The 19,742-nt window shown below is 44.9% G+C and overlaps 1 protein-coding gene across 1 annotated transcript; it reads right to left on the reverse strand.

The window, feature by feature from the left end:
• Positions 1-8,342: 8,342 nt before the first annotated feature.
• Positions 8,343-19,186, reverse strand: pde12 (phosphodiesterase 12). The gene is made up of 3 exons (XM_070894695.1): positions 17,669-19,186; positions 15,060-15,138; positions 8,343-8,815 (listed from the first exon to the last, which is right to left on the reverse strand). Exons 1-3 carry the CDS (start codon positions 18,902-18,904, stop codon positions 8,373-8,375), a joined length of 1,758 nt encoding a protein of 585 aa, XP_070750796.1. The 5' UTR covers positions 18,905-19,186; the 3' UTR covers positions 8,343-8,372.
• Between the last annotated feature and the right edge of the window lie 556 nt (positions 19,187-19,742).

Here is a 19,742-nt window from a genome sequence, read left to right on the forward strand (position 1 = left end):
TTACAGCCAATTAAGTACTTTAAATGTAGTCACTGCTGTAGGAAACACGGCGGTGAATTTGCACACAGCCAATTCCCACAAACAGCAATTAGATATTCTGAGTTTTCTAGTGATATTGGTTGAGGGATGAATATTGGTCAGGACAACGGAGAGAACTCTACTTTGAATAGTGCCCTGGATCGATTACGTCCATCTGAGAGAGCAAACTGAGGCCTCGGGTTAATGTCTCTTACGAACAATGGCCTTCAACTGTGCAGCACACACTTAGTACTGCTCTGAAGTGCCGGCTTAAATTTTGTGCTCGAGTCTCTGGAGTAAGACTTGAAACCATCTGACTCAGGTGAGAGGACTGATACTTTGGCAATGACAAATGTATGACTTTATATCTGCACTGCCTGTCCCCACAATTTCCCTGTGCTTTCTGACCTACATTGGCTCCCAGTTAAACAACGCCTTGATTTAAAAATTCTCATCCTTGTTTACAAGTCACTCCATGGCCTTGCCCCTCCCTATCTCTGTAATCTTTTTCATCCTCACAACTGCACAATATGTCTGCGCTCCTCAAATTCTGGCCTCTTGAACATTCCTCATTATAACAACTCAATCATCGGTGGATGTGCCTTCAGCTGCCTGGGCTCTAAGCTCTGGAACTCCCTCCTAAACCTCTATGCCTCTCTACCTCCATTAAGACACTCCTTAAAACCTACCTCTTTAAACAAGCTTTTGGTCATTTGCCTTAATTTCTTCTTCTGTGGCTCTGTGTCAAATTTATCTGTTTGTCTTGTAACACTGTTGTGAAGCACCTTGGGACGTTTTACTACGTTAAAGGCACTATATAAATAAAAGTTATTTCAAAACTATACTTGGTCTTGACTTCTCATATGCAACATCATGGGAGATTGACTACTATATAATTAAAAATCTCGTATGCACACATACTATACAGTGCTGGTTGTTTTAAAAACAAAAGTCATACTTTTATGCCAACATTGAAATTCTGATAATATAGTTACATGATCTGGCCTGTGGATGGCACTGTGGAGCAAATGGCCGAAATCTCCTAGCGTGCATTTGTATAGTGCCTTTAACAGGAAATCATCCCAAGGGGATTTCACAAGACTATAATCAGACAGAAATTGACAGCAAGCCAAAGGAGATATTAAGATGGGTGACTAAAAGCTTAGTCAAAGATGCAGGTTTTAAGGAGGGTCTTGAAGGAGGAGACAGGTTTTGGGAGGGAAGTCTAGACAGCTAATGGCGCCGCTACCAATAGTAATCAGGGGGGGAGAGGAGAAAATGTGGGGGATGTACAAGAGGCTAGTTCTTGGAGGACGAGGTCATAGTGGGATTTTAACACAAGGAAGAGAATTTTAAAATCAAGGTGTTGGACCAGACACCAATGTAGGTCAGTGGCTGAGCAGATCTTAGTGTGAGTTAGGATACGGGCAGCATAGTTTTTGACGAGCTTAAGTTTATGGAGGGTAGAAGATGGGATGCAGTCCGGGAGAGCATTAGAACAGTGGATTCTGGAGTTAACAAAAGTATGGATGAAGGTTTTGGCAGTAGATGGGCTGAGGCAGGGGTGGAGACAGATGCTATTACTGAGATGGAAGTATACAGTCGTTGTGATAGACAGGTATGGGGTCAGAATCTCAGCACGGTAAAATAGAACGCAGAGGTTGTCTGGTTCAGCCCGAGACCAGTGGCCAGGAAGGATGATGGCAACTTGTCAAGAACTTCGGAGAGGAAAGTGAGGTTGGAGACGTGGTGGTATTTAAAGACAGAGGGGGTCATGGGTAGGGAACTGTTTACAATATCCACAAGCATAGTGGCCAGGAAGGGAAGTTTAGTGGTTTTGTGGAAATGAGGTTGAGAAAAGGCAGTGGGTCTCATGGACAAGATAGTCTTCATTCATCAGCAATGCCAGTTATTTTACACCAGATTATAAAATTGTTCAATTCATCAAACTAACAAAGTAAATGCAGTGGATGCGACCCGTGGGGGTGCTTGCCTCTTCCTCGGTCTTGTCTGCGCCCAGGGGGCTATGGAGAAGGAGCACGCGGTGTCTGCCGGTACGCTTGATGCTTTCTGCAACCAGTGGGCACCGCAAGGACTGGAGTGCATTGTGGATTGAAGTAGTAAAGTTTACGTTTGATTTGTTTCCTGATTTTATGGTTAAATTCTTTATTAAATGTGTCCCTTTAAAAGTAGGACACTTTTGTTTGGTTTTCTGTTGGTGACACTGGGCCAACCCAGTATCTCCTTAATGGGTTATTTTAGAAAAGAATAAAGTCAGTGCAAAAAGACTGCTGGAGCCCTGAAACAAAATCGATAATGCTAGAAACACTTAGTAGGACTGGCAGCATCTGTGGAGAGAATCGGGTTGATGTGGACAGTCTACACCAAAAACATCAACTATTCTCTCCACAGATGCTGCTGGACCTTTTCAGTGTTTCCAACAGTTTTAGATATTTAAATTACTCAGATTTGATTGCATAGAAAGAACTTGTATTGATATAACGCCTCTCACAACCTTCAGATGTCCTAAAGTACTTCATAGCCAATAAAGTACTTTCAAAGTACCGTCAGTGATGCAGGGAAATACAGCAGCCAATTTGCACACACACAGGTCCGACAAACAGCGCTGAGATAAATGGTAAGATAATCTGTTTCGATATTAGTTGACTGATGAATGGTAGCCAGGATACTGGGGAAAAACCCCTTCTCATACAGCTACATGGGCAGATGGGGCTTTGATTTTAACATTTCATCTGAAAGATAGCACCTTCAATACTGCATTGAAATGTCAGCCCAGCTTATGTGCTCAAGTCTGAGCTAAAATCCACAAATTATTAGTGAGTGTGGCACCACTGAGCCAAAATTGAAGTTTTACCCCCAAAGCTTTACATTTGAAAACTTTAAATCATATTGTACTTCCATTAGGAAAGTTTTCTTGACTTGTGATATCAGAAACTCAATCCAAGAACAATGTAGATGAATAGCACTAAGATTAATGATCAGATAATCGGTTTTGATATCAGTTGAAGGATAAATGTTAGAACATTTGGAGCAGGAGTAGGCAATTTGATCCCTCGAGCCTGCTCCGCCATTTAATAAGATCATGGCTGATCTGATCATGGACTCAGCTCCACTTCCCTACCCACTCCCCATAACCCTCTACTCCCTTATCGCTCAAAAATCTGTCTATCTCCACCTTAAATATATTCAATGACCCAGCCTCCACAGCTCTTTGGGGAAGAGAATTCCAGAGATTTACAACCCTCAAAGAAATTCCTCCTCATCTCCAGTTTTAAATGGGCAGCCCCTTATTCTGAGACTATGCTCCCTAGTTTTAGTTTCCCCCGAGTGGAAATATCCCTTCTGCATCCACCTTGTCGAGCCCCCGCATTATCATGTTTCGATAAGATCACCTCTCATTCTTCTGAACTACAATGAGTATAGACTCATCCAACTCAACTTATCTTCATAAGTCAACCTCCTCATCTCTGGAATCAACCAAGTGAACCTTCTCTGAACAGCCTCCAATGCAATTCTATCCTTCCTTAAATACAGAGACCAAAACTGTACGCAGTACTCCAGGTGTGGCCTCACCAGTTGTCGCAGGACTTTTCTGCTTTTATACTCTATCCCCTTGCAATAAAGGTCAACATTCCATTTGCCTTCCTGATTACTTGCTGTACCTGCATACTAACATTTTGTGTTTCATGCACAAGGACCCCCAGGTCCCTCTGTACTGCAGCACTTTACAATTTTTCTCCATTTAAATTATAATTTGCTTTTCTATTTTTTCTGCCAAAGTGGATAACCTCACATTTTCCCACATTATACTCCATCTGCTAAATTTTTGCCCACATGCTTAGCCTGTCTATATCCCTTTGCAGATTTTTTTGTGCTCTCCTCACAATTTGCTTTTCCACCCATCTTTGTATCATCAGCAAACTTGGCTACATTACACTCAGTCCCTTCATCCAAGTCATTAATAGATTGTAAAAGTTGAGGACCCAGCACCGATCCCTGCGGCACCCCACTAGTTACTGTTTGCCAACCGGAAAATGACCCATTTATCCCGACTCTGTTTTCTGTTAGTTAACCAATCCTCTATCCATGCTAATATATTATCCCCAACCCAGTGAGCTTTTATCTTGTGCAGTAACTTCTTATGTGGCACCTTATCGAATGCCTTCTGGAAATCCAAATACACCACATCCACTGGTTCCCCCTTATCCACCCTACTCGTTACATGAACGAACTTCAGCAAATTTGTCAAACACAATTTCCCTTTCATAAAACCATGCTGACTCTGCTTGATTGAATTATGCTTTTCCAAATATCCTGCTACTGCTTCCTTATTAATGGACTCCAGCATTTTCCCAATGATAGATGTTGGGCTAATCGGTCTATAGTTTCCTGCTTTCTGTCTGCCTCCTTTTTTAAATAGGGGTAGTACATTTGCGGTTTTCCAATCCGCTGGGACCTCCCCAGAATCCAGAGAATTTTGGTAGATTACAACCAATGAATCCACTATCTCTGCAGCCACTTATTTTAGGACCCGAGGATGCAAGCCATCAGGTCCAGGGGAATTGTCTGCCTTTAGTCCCATTATTTTACCGAGTACTACTTCTTTAGTGATTGTATTTAGTTCCTCCCTCCCTGTAGCCCCTTGATTATTCAATATTCAGATGTTTTTCATGTCTTCTACCGTGAAGACTGATACAAAATATTTGTTCAAAGTCTCTGCCATTTCCCTGTTCCCCATTATTAATTCCCCGGTCTCATCCTCCAGGGGACCAACATTTGCTTTAGCCACGCTTTTCCTTTTCACGTACCTGTAGAAACTCTTACTATCTGTTTATATATTTTCTGCTAGTTTACTTTCATAGGGCTCAATTTTCCCCAATGTATTTTTTTGAAGAGTTACGCCCGATGTTTTGGGGCCTAAGTATGCCAAAAACAATATTGGATTTCTTCATTTTGCCGTGGCCTAACCGGTCCTTTAGTTTTGGGGGCGGAGTTTGATCTGCGCCAAAAATATTGATCTGCCACGGTAACAAGGGACACAATGCGAGCTGAGGCTGCAAAGTGAAGCGTACAGCTAGCTCCCAACACATTAAAAGAATTAAAAAACATATAGCAGCAACTTACCTCCAACCCCGCCCGAAGGGCTTGCCGGTCCGATCCCATTCTTGGTCCCCCTTTCTCCCGGTCCAGTCCCATTCTTGGTCCCCGTAGACACACACATAGTCAGTCTCTCTCTCTCTCTCTCTCTCTCTCTCGCTCGTGTGTGAGCCGAGGACCGAGAATGCGACCGGACTGTGTGTGTGAACCGGGGACCATTTGGGACCGGACAGCCTTCAGGCGGGGTTAGAGGTAAGTTGCTGCTATATGTTTCTATGTGTTTTTCAATTCTTTTAGTGTGTCCAGGCATCATCTGCGGTGATTTCCTTAACCTACCAACAGGTTTTTTTTTTGCAGAGGTCACAGACGCTGGCCCAGGCACAACTGGAATAACTCTCAACTGGCCAAACTTCCTTAAATGGTGTAGGTGGCTGGTTACACCCCTTTGGCTGAAAAAAAAACTGACCTAAAAACTGATTGAGGAAATAGTGGTTTTTCAACCTAGGCCAAAAAAAAGCAGCCTGCTCCCAAACAACGGTGCAAATCACTGGGGAAAATTGAGCCTATAATCTATCTTCCCTCTCTATTATTTTTTTAGTCATTCTTTGCTGGCTTTTAAGTTTCCCAATCCTCTAGCCTCCCACTAGTCTTGGCCACATTGTATGCCCTTGTTTTCAATTTGATACCATCCCTTATTTCCTTAGTTAGCCATGAATGTTTATCCCTTCTCTTCGTCTTTCCTCCACATTGGGATATATTTTTGTTGAGTGTTATGAAATATCTCCTTAAATGTCTGCCACTGCTCATCAACCATTCCACACTTTAATCTATTTTCCCAGTCCACTTTAGCCAACTCTGCCCTCATACCTTTGTAGTCTTCTTTATTTAAGCTTAGGACCCTGGTTTGAGAACCAACTTTATCACCCTCCAACTGAATTCGAAATTCAACCATGTTATGGTTACTCATTCCTAGAGGATCCTTTACTCGGAAATAGTTTATTAATCCTGTCTCATTTCACAGTACCAAATCTAAGATTGCCTGCTCCCTCGTTGGTTTCGCAACATACTGTTCAAGGAAACTATCCGGGATACACTCTATGAACTCTTCTTCAAGATTACCCTGGCCAATTTGCTTTGTCCAATCAATATGAAGGTTAAAATTGCCCATGATTATTGCCATTCCTTTATTACAAGCCTCCATTATTTCTTGATTTATGCTCCGTCCAACAGTGTAGCTACTGTTAGGGGGCCTATAGACTACGCCCACCAGTGACTTTTTTTTCTCATTATTCCAAACTGATTCAACATCTTGATCTTCTGAGCCAATATCGTTTCTCACTAACACACTGATCTCATCCTTTATTAACAGAACTACCCCAACCTCATTTTCCTTTCTGTCTGTCTGTCCTTCCGAATTGTCAAATACCCCTGAATATTTAGTTCTCAGCCTTGGTCACCTTGCAACCACGTCTCTGTAATGGATATCAGATCATACCCATTTATATCTATTTGTGGTGTCAACTCATATTTTGTTATGAATGCTGCGTGCATTCAGATAAAGAGCTTTTAAATTTGTTTTTTTACCATTTTTTCCTGCTTTGACCCCACTTTGATTCACTTTTATGTTTATACATTCTGTCCCTTCCTGTCACGCTCTACTTTTCATTTCCCTCAGTGTTACCCTGCTCTATTGCCTTCTCATTATTTGACTTTTTAAATTTTTGCTCACCTGAACCCTTTCTCCCTCCCCCCCCCACCCCCCGAACCTTTTCTCCCTCTCTTCCCCCCACCTTTTCTTCCCCCCCCCACCCCCGAACCCTTTCTCCCTCCCCTCCTTCCTTCCTTCCTCCCTCCCCTTCCCTTCCTTCCTCCCTCCCTCCCTCCCCTTCCCTTCCTCTCCCTCCCACTATAGTTTAAAGCCACAATACTGGGAAAATTCCTTTCTCTTCATGCAGCTGCAAGGGCAGACGGAGCTTTGGTTTAACATCTCATCTGAAAGTTAGTGACCAAGAAATCAAATAGGCAATTAAAAAACTTCTTCACCCAGAGAGTGGTGAGAATGTGGAATTCGCTTCCACTGGGAGTGCTTGAGGTGAATAGTATTAATCGCTTTAAGGGGAAGCGAGATAAGCAGATGAGGGAGAAGGGAATGGCGGGTTATGAGGAAGGATGGGAAGAGGCTCAAGTGGAGCATAAACGTTGACATGGACTGGTTCTGTGCTTTTGAAAGTAGGGGGCTTTGAACTTGCACAGTATTTGAAATATTAGTTAATACAAAGTTAAGTTGTTTTGAATTTTGCTCAAATAACCTTGATGCATCCTAATAGGATTAGCCGATTCAAAAACAGCTCAATTTACTTGCACTGAATAGTCCTATGTTCCAATCATTAGCCACCCCTTCATTGTCTCTGCCCATTGGATATTGCAAGATGTAATCTTAGCCAACCTCCTTGGGTGTGTATTATGTATATTAAGAAAATAATTTGCAGTAATTGATAATTCAATTTCATTTTCTATATTTGGAACCTAAATGTAGTAGTCTCCACAAAGGTGCACACACAACCTCTGCACTCGAGACTAAAAGCATATTTTGATTTATAGTACAGAGGGCACCACAATATTTATTAGATTTCAACAGGTCTCCTTTCAATTGCACTGGCTGTCAGATGGTGATGGATCTGTGAGCCGTGCAATGTTTATTTAGATGAAAATTCCATACTTTTATGAAATGACAGCCAAATTATATTGTTGGATCTCTAGGCCACCACGAAAAACTCTGGAAATTTGTCTTTGTTTCAGTTTCCACTTAAACAGCCTTCGATTTCCATAATTTTATGCAAGTAATACTTTACTTCAGTTATAGTACAGTAAAATGATGAACTGTTTCTGCATGCACACATTACAAATCCCACCAGGTGCATTTAGTTGTCATGTTCCAGTTTTGCTTTTTACATTATTAATATCTCTTGCTTTGTCATTTGTATCCATTCCACTGTATTAAGACCAAACAGTTTTCGTAAAAGGTAACTACAAATGCTGTAAATCTAAAACACAAAATACTGGAACAGTAGGTTTGTCAGCATCTAGCAGTTTTGAATAAAGGTCAATACCCGTTATTAACCCGTCTTCCCTTTACAGATGCTGATGCACCGGTTTACTACTAGAAGTGTTTGTTATCTTACACAAGTACTATCTTCATTAGTAACTAAAGTAGCAGACCCACAGGTCATTATGGTTTATTTGCATTTCAGATCACAGACAAGTGCAATATGATCGGATGGGTGTGAAACACTTGGCAGAGCCAAATGGCAGGTGATTTCCTCGTGAGTTGGAAAAGGAATAACCTGAACAACTTCAAACATGTTCATATCCATGAAAATGTAGTCCAGGCAGCCTTGGAAGCCACCTACATAATTTGTGTAAGCAGGTTCTCCACAGGCACTTTTTAGTTTAAATGGATGGGTAAGTGACATGCTGCATAGTTCTCCCTCACCATTTGAAGTCCAGTCTGGGTGATCAGCAGAAATGCTTCCCTTAGTGACAAAGTCATACACGCCTGAGGCTGGGGTACTGTTAAAGTCGCCACAAAAAATGACTGGTGCATCAGGGTAAATCTCTGTAGTAACCTGTTGAAGATGACGAAAGGCGATTGCTATCTGAACAAGACGAATGTGTCCTCCTGGGAAAAAAAATCAATACATTTAGTTTTGACAAAAAAATTGATCTGACAACATATCCAACAGACTATGATTGGCAATAGATTCTTATCCACTAATTGCAGGTGTATTAATTACCAATCTATTTTCTGTTGTCCGCTAAGACACTGCCCCACTAAACTACTGCTTTAACTTTTTAAAAATGGTGATTTCCAGAAGAGTCACTGGGCTGGCAAGCAACTCTTATCCTATTCATGAGTATATCAACCAGTCTATTAAAATTTTTGAGAGAACGAGTAGCCCAGGATCTATCAAAGTACTAAGCTTCACAAGTTTAAATTCAATTCTGGACTGGCATTTAAATTCATCGACAACCTCTCCCTGTCAGTTAATTCATTATGCTACAAAGTAATGAGAACATAAGAATTAGGAACAGGAGTAGGCCATCTAGCCCCTCGAGCCTGCTCCGCCACTCAACAAGATAATGCTCTTGCACAGACGTCCAAGACATAGTCAAAGCTGAACTTCAAGGTCCTTTCCCAAGCCCCTAGCTGGCATGCTGCCAGTTGGATTTCCGCCTTCATTTCCCGTTGCAAAGCCTTGCCAGCGGGAAGGCCTCCACCATAAGAATGCCTGATGACCTGAATCCAGAAATGCAGGAGGGTTTAAGACCATGCACTTCAGGTGAGCTCTATGTAACTAGTACCCAGGGGAGGGAAAGAGAAAATGTACCCCTGCTGCCAACGAACTGGAAGCTGTATAAAAGCATTCTGCGCTTGCGTGCTACTGGTTTGTCACAGGAGTGTGCCCCTTAAAAAAAAAAGCGGGGAAGGGAGCAGGTGCGTATGTAATTTTCACCACATAATGCAGTGTTGCTACAAGGATTACCATAAAACAATACAGCGTGGATGGGACATTTTCATACAGCCACACAGTAGTCATTTTCTCCCAAGGATTTCACTAACCTTTCATGAACATGTGAATTTTTTTACCATTATACCACTGGAAATATGAAAAATACTCAGCAGTTCTGATTAAGGGCGATGCCTGAAATACCAAAATTTTTCCTTTTTTTAAAAAAAAAAGATACTGTCTAACTTGCCGAGTGTTTCTAGCATTTTACGTAAGAACATCAGAAATAGGAGCAGGAGTAGGCCATTTCACCCCTCGAGCCTGCTCTGCCATTTAATAAGATCATGGCTGATCTGATCATGGACTCAGCTCCACTTCCCTGCCCGCTCCCCATAACCCTTCACTCCCTTATCGCTCAAAAATCTATCCATCTCCACCTTAAATATATTCAATGACCCAGTCTCCACAGCTCTTTGGGGCAAAGAATTCCACAGACTTACAATCCTCAGAAGAAATCCCTCCTCATCTCAGTTTTAACCCTTATTCTGAGACTATGCCCCCTAGTTTTAGTTTCCCGAGTGGAAATATCCTCTCTGCATCCACCTTATCGAGCCCATTCATTATCTTATATGTTTCAATAAGATCACCTCTCATTCTTCTAAACTTCAATGAGTATAGGCCCAACCTAGTGAACCTTCTCTGAACTGCCTCCAATGCAAGTTTATCCTTCCTTAAATACGGAGACCAAAACTGTACGCAGTACTCTTCGCGTGGCCTCACCAATACCCTGTACAATTGTAGCAGGACTTCTCTGCTTTTATCCCCCTTGCAATAAAGGCCAACATTCCATTTGCCTTCCTGATTACTTGCTGTACCTGCATACTAACTATATGTTTCATGCACAAGGACCCCCCAGGTCCCTCTATAATGCAGCACTTTGCAATTTTTCTCCATTTAAATGTAATTTGCTTTTCTATTTTTTCTGCAAAAGTGGATACCACATTATACTCCATCTGCCAAATTTTTGCCCACTCACTTAGCCTGTCTATATCCCTTTGTTGATTTTGTGTGTCCTCCTCACAATTTGCTTTCCCACCCATCTTTGTATCATCAACAAACTTAGCAACATTACCCTTAGTCTCCTCATCTAAGTCATTAATATAGATTGTAAATAGTTGAGGCCCCAGCACCGATCCCTACAGCACCCCACTAGTTACTGTTTACCAACTGAAAAATGACCCATTTATCCCGACTCTCTGTTTTCTGTTAGTTAGCCAATCCTCTATCCATGCTAATCATCATCATCCCCTGAAATCGAGGAAGACTTGCTTCCACTTTAAAAGTGAGTTCTCAGGTGACTGAACAGTCCAATACAGGAATTACAGTCTCTGTCATAGGTGGGACAGACAGTCGTTGAAGGAAAGGGTGGGTGGAGAGTCTGGTTTGCAGCACGCTCCTTCCACTAAATGCGCTTGCTTTCATCGATGAGACCAAAGGTGCTCAACACTCTCCCGGATGCTCTTCCTCCACTTCGGGCCGTCTTGGGCCAGGGATTCTTAGGTGCCAGTGGGGATGTTCACTTTATCAAGGAGGCTTTGAGGGTGTCCTTGAAACGTTTCCCACCTAGGGCTCATTTGCCGTGTAGGAGTTCAGAGTAGAGTGTTTGCTTTGAGAGTCTCGTGTCAGGCACGCAGACGATGTGGCCCACCCAACGGAGCTGGTCGAGTGTGGTCAGTGCTTCGATGCTGGGAATGTTGGCCTGAAACTCCAGCCCTGCACGAGGTAGTAAAGGCCATTGTCAGCTCAAGAACAACAAAGCATCAGGAACAGATGGAATCCCCGCTGAGGCACTAAAGTATGGCAGAGAAGCACTATTGGCACGAATGCATGAGCTCATCTCTCTTATCTGGAAGAAGGAGAGCATGCTGGGAGACCTCAGAGAGGCCGTAATTATGACCATCTTCAAAAAAGGGGACAAGTCCGACTGCGGCAACTACAGAGGAGTCTCCCTGCTGTCGGCCACTGGGAAAGTCATCGCAGAAATCCTCCTCAACTGTCTTCTCCCTGTGGCTGAGGAGCTCCTCCCGGAGGCGCAGTGCAGATTCCGTCCACTAGGGGGTATAACGGAATTGATTTTCACCGCGCGATAACTGCAAGAGAAATGCAGAGAACAGCACCAACCCTTGTACATGGCCTTCTTTGACACTGTCAACTGTGGGGGACTATGGAGAATCCTCCTCCGTTTCGGCTGCCCCATAAGTTTGTCACCATCCTCCGCCTGCTCCACGACGACATGCAAGACGTGATCCTGACCAACGGATCCATCACAGATCCACGTCCGGACCGGGATCAAGCAGGGCTGCGTCATCGCGCCAACCGTCTTCTCAATCTTCCTCGCTGCAAAGCTCCATCTCACTCTCAACAAGCTCCCCACAGGAGTGCAACATAGAACCAATGGGAACCTGTTCAATCTTCGTCGCCTCCAGGCTAGATCCCAGGTCGTCCCATCCTTGGTCATCGATCTATAGCAAGTGGACGATGCTTGCGTCTGCGCACATTCAGAGGCCGAACTCCAAGCCACCGTCAACATCTTCACCGAGGCATACGAAAGCATCGGCCTTGCACTAAACATCTGTAAGATAAAGGTCCTCCACCAACCTGACCCTGCCACACAGCACTGCCAACCCGATTATCAAAATCCACGGCGCGGCCCTGGACAACGTGGATCATCCATGCTAATATATTACCCCCAATCCCGTGAACTTCTATCTTGTGCAGTAACCTTTTATGTGGCACCTTATCGAATGCCTTCTGGAAATCCAAATACACCACATCCACTGGTTCCCCCTTATCCACCCTGCTTGTTACATCCTCAAAGAACTCCAGCAAATGTGTCAAACATGATTTTCTTTTCATAAAACCATGCTGACTCTGCTTGATTCAAGTATGCTTTTCCAAATGTCCTGCTACTGCTTCCTCAATAATGGACTCCAGCATTTTCCCAACCACAGATGTTAGGCAGACCAGCTTTCTGTCTGCCTTTTTTTTTAAAAATAGGAGTGTTACATTTGCGGTTTTCTAATCCGCTGGGACTGCCCCAGAATCCAGAGAATTTTGGTACATTACAACCAATGCATCCACTATCTCTGCAGCCACTTCTTTTAGGAGCCCAGGATGTAAGCCATCAGGTCCAGGGGACTTGTCTGCCTTTAGTCCCATTATTTTACCGAGTACTACTTCTTTAGTGATAGTGATTGTATTAAGTTCCTCCCTCCCTATAGCTCCTTGATTATCCACTATTGTGATGTTTTTAGTCTCTTCTGCCGTGAAGACCGATACAAAATATTTGTTCAAAGTCTCTGCCATTTCCCTATTTTCATTCACACAAGAAACATATTGGCTGAAATTATATTTTCCTGCACCATCTTGGCACCAATGTAACCAATGTCTGTTGACAGCACAAATAAAAGATAGCTATACTAGATAAAGAAAGGTTTCAAATGGGTTTTAACAATTAGAGCACATGAAGAGTGATTATTTGCTTGCCGTTTTAACTCCCTCTGCACACGCGCACCACGATATACGAGGAGAGGGAGAGAGAGAGGATCGGAGAGAGGGAGGCGGAGGATCGGAGAGGGGGAGGCGGAGGATCGGATCTCTGATTCCTGGCCTCGACTCCACTTCCCCTCCCCGCTCCCTATAACCCTTGACTCTCTGATCGTTCTAAAATCTGTCCATCTCCACCTTAAATACAGCTCTCTGGGGTAGAGAATTCCAAAGATTCACGCCCCTTCGAGAGAAGAAATTTCTCCTCATTTCCGTTTTAAATGGGCGACCCCTTATTCTGAAACTATGCCCCCTAGTTCTAGATTCCCGCGCGAGGGGAAACATCCTCTCTGCATCTACTCTGGCAAGCCTTCTCAGAATCTTATACGCTTCAATAAGATCACCTCTCAGTCTTCTAAGCTCCAATGAATATAGACCCAACCTGCTCAATGTTTCTTCATATGGCAGTCCCTTCATCTCAGGAATCAACCTCGTGAACCTTCTCTGAACTGCCTCCAATGCAAGTATATCCTTCCTTAAATAAGGGGAACAAAACCTGTACCCAGTACTCCAGGTGTGGTCTCACCAACGCCCTGTACAGTTGTAGCAAGACTTCCTTACTTTTATACTCCATCCCCCTTGCAATAAAGGCCAACATTCCATTCGCCTTCCTGATTACTTGCTGTACCTGCATGCTAACTTTGTGTTTCATGTACAAGGACCCCCAGATCCCTCTGCACCACATCATTTTGTGATCTCTTCCCATGTTTTTTTATTTTTCCTACCGAAGTGGATGACCTCACCTTTTCCCACATTATACTTCATCTGCCAATTTTTTGCCCACTCACGTAGCCTATCTATCTATGTAGATACTTTGCGTCCTCCTCCCAACTTGCTTTCCCACTTATCTTTGTATCATCAGCAAATTTGACTACATTACACTCGGTCCCTTCATCCAAGTCATTAATATAAATTGTAATTACTTGGGGTCCCAGCACTGATCCCTGTGGCACCCCACTAGTTACAGTTTGCCAACCTAAAAATGACCCATTTATCCCGACTCTCTGTTTTCTGTTAGTTGGCCAATCCTCTATCCACGCGAATATATTACCTCCAACCCCTTGAGTTCTTATCTTGAGGAGTAAACCTTTTATGTGGCACATTATCATTCCAGAGAAACTGCTAAGTGTGTCTTTTCCGCCAAGGGGGCCAATCAGGTCTGTGCATAGAATCATAGAATGGTTACAGCACGGAAGGCGGCCTTTGGCCCGTCAAGTCCACGCCAATTCTCAGCGAGTCCCACTCCCCTGCGCTTTCCCCATAGCCCTGATTTTTTTTTTCCCCCTTTAAATACTTATCCAACTCCCTTTTGAAATATAAGATTGAGTCTGCCTCCACCACCCTTTCAGGCAGTGCATTCCAGACCCCAACCACTCGCTGTGTAAGAAGGTTTTTTCTTACACTGCCTTTGGTTCTTTTGCCAATCACCTTAAATCAGTGTCCTCTGGTTATCAACCCTTCTGCCAATGGGAATTGTTTCTCTCTATCTACTCTGTCCAGACCCATGATTTTGAACACCTCTATCAAATCTCCTCTCAATCTTCTCTGCTCCAAGGAGAACAACCCAAGCTTCTCCAGTCTATCAATGTCTCTGAAGTCCCTCATCCAAGGGACCAATCAGAAGTTGCGAATAGACACGTCCAAACACATTCTATCATGGAGCAGTAACCCACCAACACAATTACTCAAGTGAACAATTTTTAATGGGGAAGTTAATGCCAAGCAAAGGTGAGGTGCATACCCAAAAAAGTGAAGGGGAGTGGGGCAAAGAAAGGAAACACCAGATAATTCTATAAATGTAAAATTTACCTTTGGGGTGCCAGTAAAGATGAGTATTACCAATACATAACTTCCTCGATGAATCTTTAAGAGACTGAAGTACACAAACCTAAATAAAAATAGCAGTGTTTAAGGCAAATAACATGAAATCTGAATTACTCAAACAAGTACTAAATGTAAAGAAAGCAAAATGTTTAATAGGATTTCAGCAGTTTACAGTTGAATTACCCAGCATTAGTTTGGGTGGCCCTAAATCTTTGAAAATGGAAGATATCTTTTGTATACTTTAAAGTTCTCAAATGTATATTAATCTTCATAATATAATCTACAGCATATATTCAGACTGTATTTGCATGTGACTGGTCAGATATTATACTGCAGCTGTTACTAAATATCTGATCATTCAATTTGTTTAACACTAAATTCCCACGTTGCTGCATTAATGTTGCTTCATTCACATTTTTAGATTAAAAAATGCTTTTAAATCATCTCAAGCAGATTGTAGCACTATATACAGGCCTGATAGTCTGCATCCCAGAGTATTTAAGGAAGTAGCCCTAGAAATAGTGGATGCATTGGTGATCATTTTCCAACAGTCAGACTCTGGATCAGTTCCTATGGACTGGAGGGTAGCTAATGTAACACCACTTTTTAAAAAAAGGAGGGAGAGAAAACGGGTAATTATAGAACGGTTAGCCTGACATCAGTAGTGGGGAAAATGTTGGAATCAATCATTAAGGATGAAATAGTAGCGCATTTTAAAAGCAGTGACAGGATCGGACCAAGTCAGCATGGATTTATGAAAGGGAAATCATGCTTGACGAATCTTCTGGAATTTTTTGAGGATGTAACTAGTAGAGTGGACAAGGGAGAACAAGGGTGTATTTGGACTTTCAAAAGACTTTTGACAAGGTCCCGCACAAGAGATTGGTGTGCAAAATCAAAGTGCAAGATATTGGAAGTAATATACTGACGTGGATAGAGAACTGGTTGGCAGACAGGAAGCAAAAAGTCGGGATAAACGGGTCCTTTTCAGAATGGCAAGCAGTGACTAGTGGAGTGCCGCAGGGCTCAGTGCTGGGACCCCAGCTCTTTACAATATACATCAATGATTTAGATGAAGGAATTGAGTGTAATATCTCCAAGTTTGCGGATGACACTAAATTGGGTGGTGGTGTGAGCTGTGAGGATGATGCTAAGAGGCTGCAGGGTGACTTGGACAGGTTAGTGGAGTGGGCAAATGCATGGCAGATGCAGTATAATGTGGATAAATGTGAGGTTATCCATTTTGGGGGCAAAAACACGAAGGCAGAATATTATCTGGATGGCGGCAGATTAGGAAAAGAGGAGGTGCAACGAGACCTGGGTGTCACGGTTCATCAGTCACTGAAAGTGGGCATGCAGGTACAGCAGGCAGTGAAGCAGGCAAATGGTATGTTGGCATTCATAGCTAGGGGATTTGAGTATAGGAGCAGGGAGGTCTTATTGCAGTTGTACAGGGCCTTAGTGAGGCCTCACCTGGAATAGTGTGTACAGTTTTGGTCTCCCAATCTGTGGAAGGATGTTCTTGCTATTGAGGGAGTGCAGCGAAGGTTCACCAAACTGATTCCAGGGATGGCTGGACTGTCATATGAGGAGAGACTGGATCAACTGGGCCTTTATTCACTGGAGTTGAGAAGAATGAGAGGGGATCTTATAGAAACGTATAAGATTCTGATGGGACTGGACAGGTTAGATGTGGGAAGAATGTTCCCGATGTTGGGGGAAGTCCAGAACCAGGGAACATAGTCTTAGGATAAGGGGTAGGCCATTTAGGACTGAGATGAGGAGAAACTTCTTCACTCACTCAGAGAGTTATTAACCTGTGGAATTCCCTGCCGCAGAGAGTGGTTGATGTCAATTCATTGGATATATTCAAGAGGGAGTTAGATATGGCCCTTCTGGCTAAAGGGATCAAGGGGTATGGAGAGAAAGCAGGAAAGGGGTACTGAGGGAATGATCAGCCATGATCTTATTGAATGGTGGTGCAGGCTGGAAGAGCTGAATGACCTACTCCTGCACCTATCTTCTATGTTTCTATTGCTCCCAAGAGAAACTAAAATACTATTTTCCCACCACAGACTGGCCTATTTCCTAAAATTGAAATAAAGACAGACTTGGATTTATATAGCGCCTTTCAGGAATACTGGACATCCCAAAGCGCTTTACAGCCAATTAAGTTATTTTTTGAAGTGTAGTCACTGTTGTAGTGTAAGAAACACAGCAGGTAACTTGTACACAGCAAGCTCCCACAAACAGCACTGTGATAATGAATGACCAGATAATCTGTTTTATTAAGTGATAAATATTGGCCAGGACAATGTGAATAGCTCCCCAGCTCTTGTTTGAAATAGTGCCATGGGATCTTTTAGGTCCACTTGAGAGTAGATGAGGCCTCCATTTAACGTCTCAAACAGACGCACCTCCGACAATGCAGCACTCCCTCAGCCTAGATTTTTGTGCTCAAGTCTCTGGAGTGGGACTTGAACCCACATCCTTCTGACCCAGATATGAGGGGGCTACCAACTGAGCCAGGGCTCCAAAACTAGTGTCAATTCGCAGGGTTGAAATACAGTTGTCCAAAAAGAACTTTTAAGTACCTGGAAGGTGGTTGATCTTTGCAAGACCTTTTCTTTGACATTTGGGTTTGCAGAAATCCTCTCCAGAAGTTCGCCGTAGAAGGGGTCTGAAGCCAGAGCTTCACTGAAGGTCACATCATGCTGAGTTAACAGTCTGTACTTGGAGCTTCGGAAGAAGGTAGCCAGACCTTCGTGCTGCTTCTCCTTGATGCGGAAGACTCCCTGAAAGCCGAAAGCCTCCAGAGCCGGCGAGAGGCTGTTGGTGAAGGCACTCTTGTCCACCTCCTGCAGGCAGAGGATGTCGGCGTTGTAGCCGCTCAGCTCCTTCTGGATCAGGCTCTGCCTGTAGTCGGCCTGGAGTGCGTAGGGCGCGCAGTACGGGTACAGGCTGATCCGGGAGAACTCGGTCTGTGCGTACACGTCGGCCAGGATGTTGTAGGAAACCACCCGGAGTGGCGGCGCCTCCTCCTCCTCCGGCCGGCGGGTAAACGAATGGCGGTTGTCGAAAGTACAAGCCCCCGGGCCGGCCTCCACGGCACCCGCGCTTTCCAGCTCGGCCGCTGCCCCGGACCTGCGCCCGTCGCCCGGCTGGCACCTTAGCTTTAGCCGGAGGCCGACGTGGCCGTTGTTCGGGGTGAAGACCCGGCCGCTGCCCGCCGGCTCCCAGGCCCCGCTCCCGCTCCCGCCCTCGATCAGCCACTCGAAGCACGACTCGGCCGGCTCCCCGAACTCCACCCGCACCGTCGGGCAGACCGGGAAGCCGGCCAAGATGGAGGCCGGCAGCTCGAGGCGGGTGAAGGTGGGTGGGTTCCTCTCCACCCGGTACCGCGCTTCCCCCACCTCCAGCACGGCGCCCTCCTGCCAGGCCTCGGCGTTGCACGTGTCCCCGGGCACCGGCTGCTCGCCCTGGTACAGAGTCACGGTCGGGGCCTGGCTTTGGGCCGGAGCCTGGGCCTGCGCATGGGCCGCCTTCCTCTTGCCCTTGCCGGCCTTGGCCTGCGCTTTGAGCGTGTTGTGCGCGATTCGGGCGAGCGTCGTCCGCAGGCTCTCGCTCTGCTCCCGCTGCAGGCGCCTCGGGCCCAGCGAGATGGTCAGTTTGCTCTCGCTCGGCACACAGCGGACGACCGCTTTCTGCATGGCGGCGCCGCACTGCGCTGGAGCCGGGCCCGAGGAGGAGGAGGACGCTACTCGCACCCGCACCCGCACCAACCTCGGACACTGCAACAAACGGAAAGCGCCGCCGAACAGGCCAAACATGGGCGCAGTCACCTCACCACAGCCCGGCGCTCAGCGGCGCGTCGCTGACTGTCATGGGGAGCCGCGCCTCTGGCGAAAGTGCGGTTAGAGACTGTTGTACCGGCAAAATTTGCATTTATATAGCGCCTAATCACGACTTCAGGACGTCTCAAAGCGCTTTACAGCCAATTAAGTACTTCTTTTGAAGTGTAGTCACTATTGTAATGTAGGAAAGAAGCTCTCTGAAAAAGCACTGTGATTATGTGTCTTATTAATATTGATTGAGGGATGAATATTGGCCAGAAGGCCAGGGAGAACTCCCCTGCCCTTCTTCGAAATAGTGCCATGAGATTTTTTTACGTTCATTTGAGAGAGAGAAGACGGGACCTTAGTTTCACGTCTCATCCGAGAGTGCATCCGAAAGTGTCCCTAATGACTACATGTGCGGGAAGTATATCTGCCTGCAGCACCTGCCAGACCGCATTGCGGCACTGGAGCTGCAGGTGGATTTACTCTGGAGCATCTGCGATGCTGAGGATGTCATGAATAGCACGTTTAGTGAGTTGCCACATCGCAGGTAAAGGGTACACAGCCAGATAGGGGATGGGTGACTAACTGGAAGAGCAGTGCAAGGAAGGTAGTGCAGGGGTCCCCTGCGGTCATCCCCCTGCAAAACAGATACACCGCTTTGGGTCCCGTTGAGGGGGATGACTCATCAGGGGAGAGCAGCAGCAGCCAAGTTCATGGCACCGTGGGTGGCTCTGCTGCGCAGGAGGGCAGGGAAAAGAGTGGGAGAGTTATAGTGGTAGGGGATTTTATTGTAAGGGGAATAGATAGATGTTTCTGCGGCCGCAACCGA

This window comes from Pristiophorus japonicus, chromosome 12 (genome assembly GCF_044704955.1).
Source record: "Pristiophorus japonicus isolate sPriJap1 chromosome 12, sPriJap1.hap1, whole genome shotgun sequence".
In the NCBI taxonomy this organism is placed as follows: Eukaryota; Metazoa; Chordata; class Chondrichthyes; family Pristiophoridae; genus Pristiophorus; species Pristiophorus japonicus.

Coding starts and splice junctions, on each gene's coding strand:
- pde12 (XM_070894695.1), bottom strand. CDS start 18,904: ATGTTTGGCCTGTTCGGCGGCGCTTTCCGTTTGTTGCAGTGTCCGAGG. Junction 15,139..17,668: donor AAAGATCAACCACCTTCCAG/GTACTTAAAAGT, acceptor ATTTTTATTTAG/GTTTGTGTACTTCAGTCTCT. Junction 8,816..15,059: donor TCTTTACTGGCACCCCAAAG/GTAAATTTTACA, acceptor TTTTTTTCCCAG/GAGGACACATTCGTCTTGTT.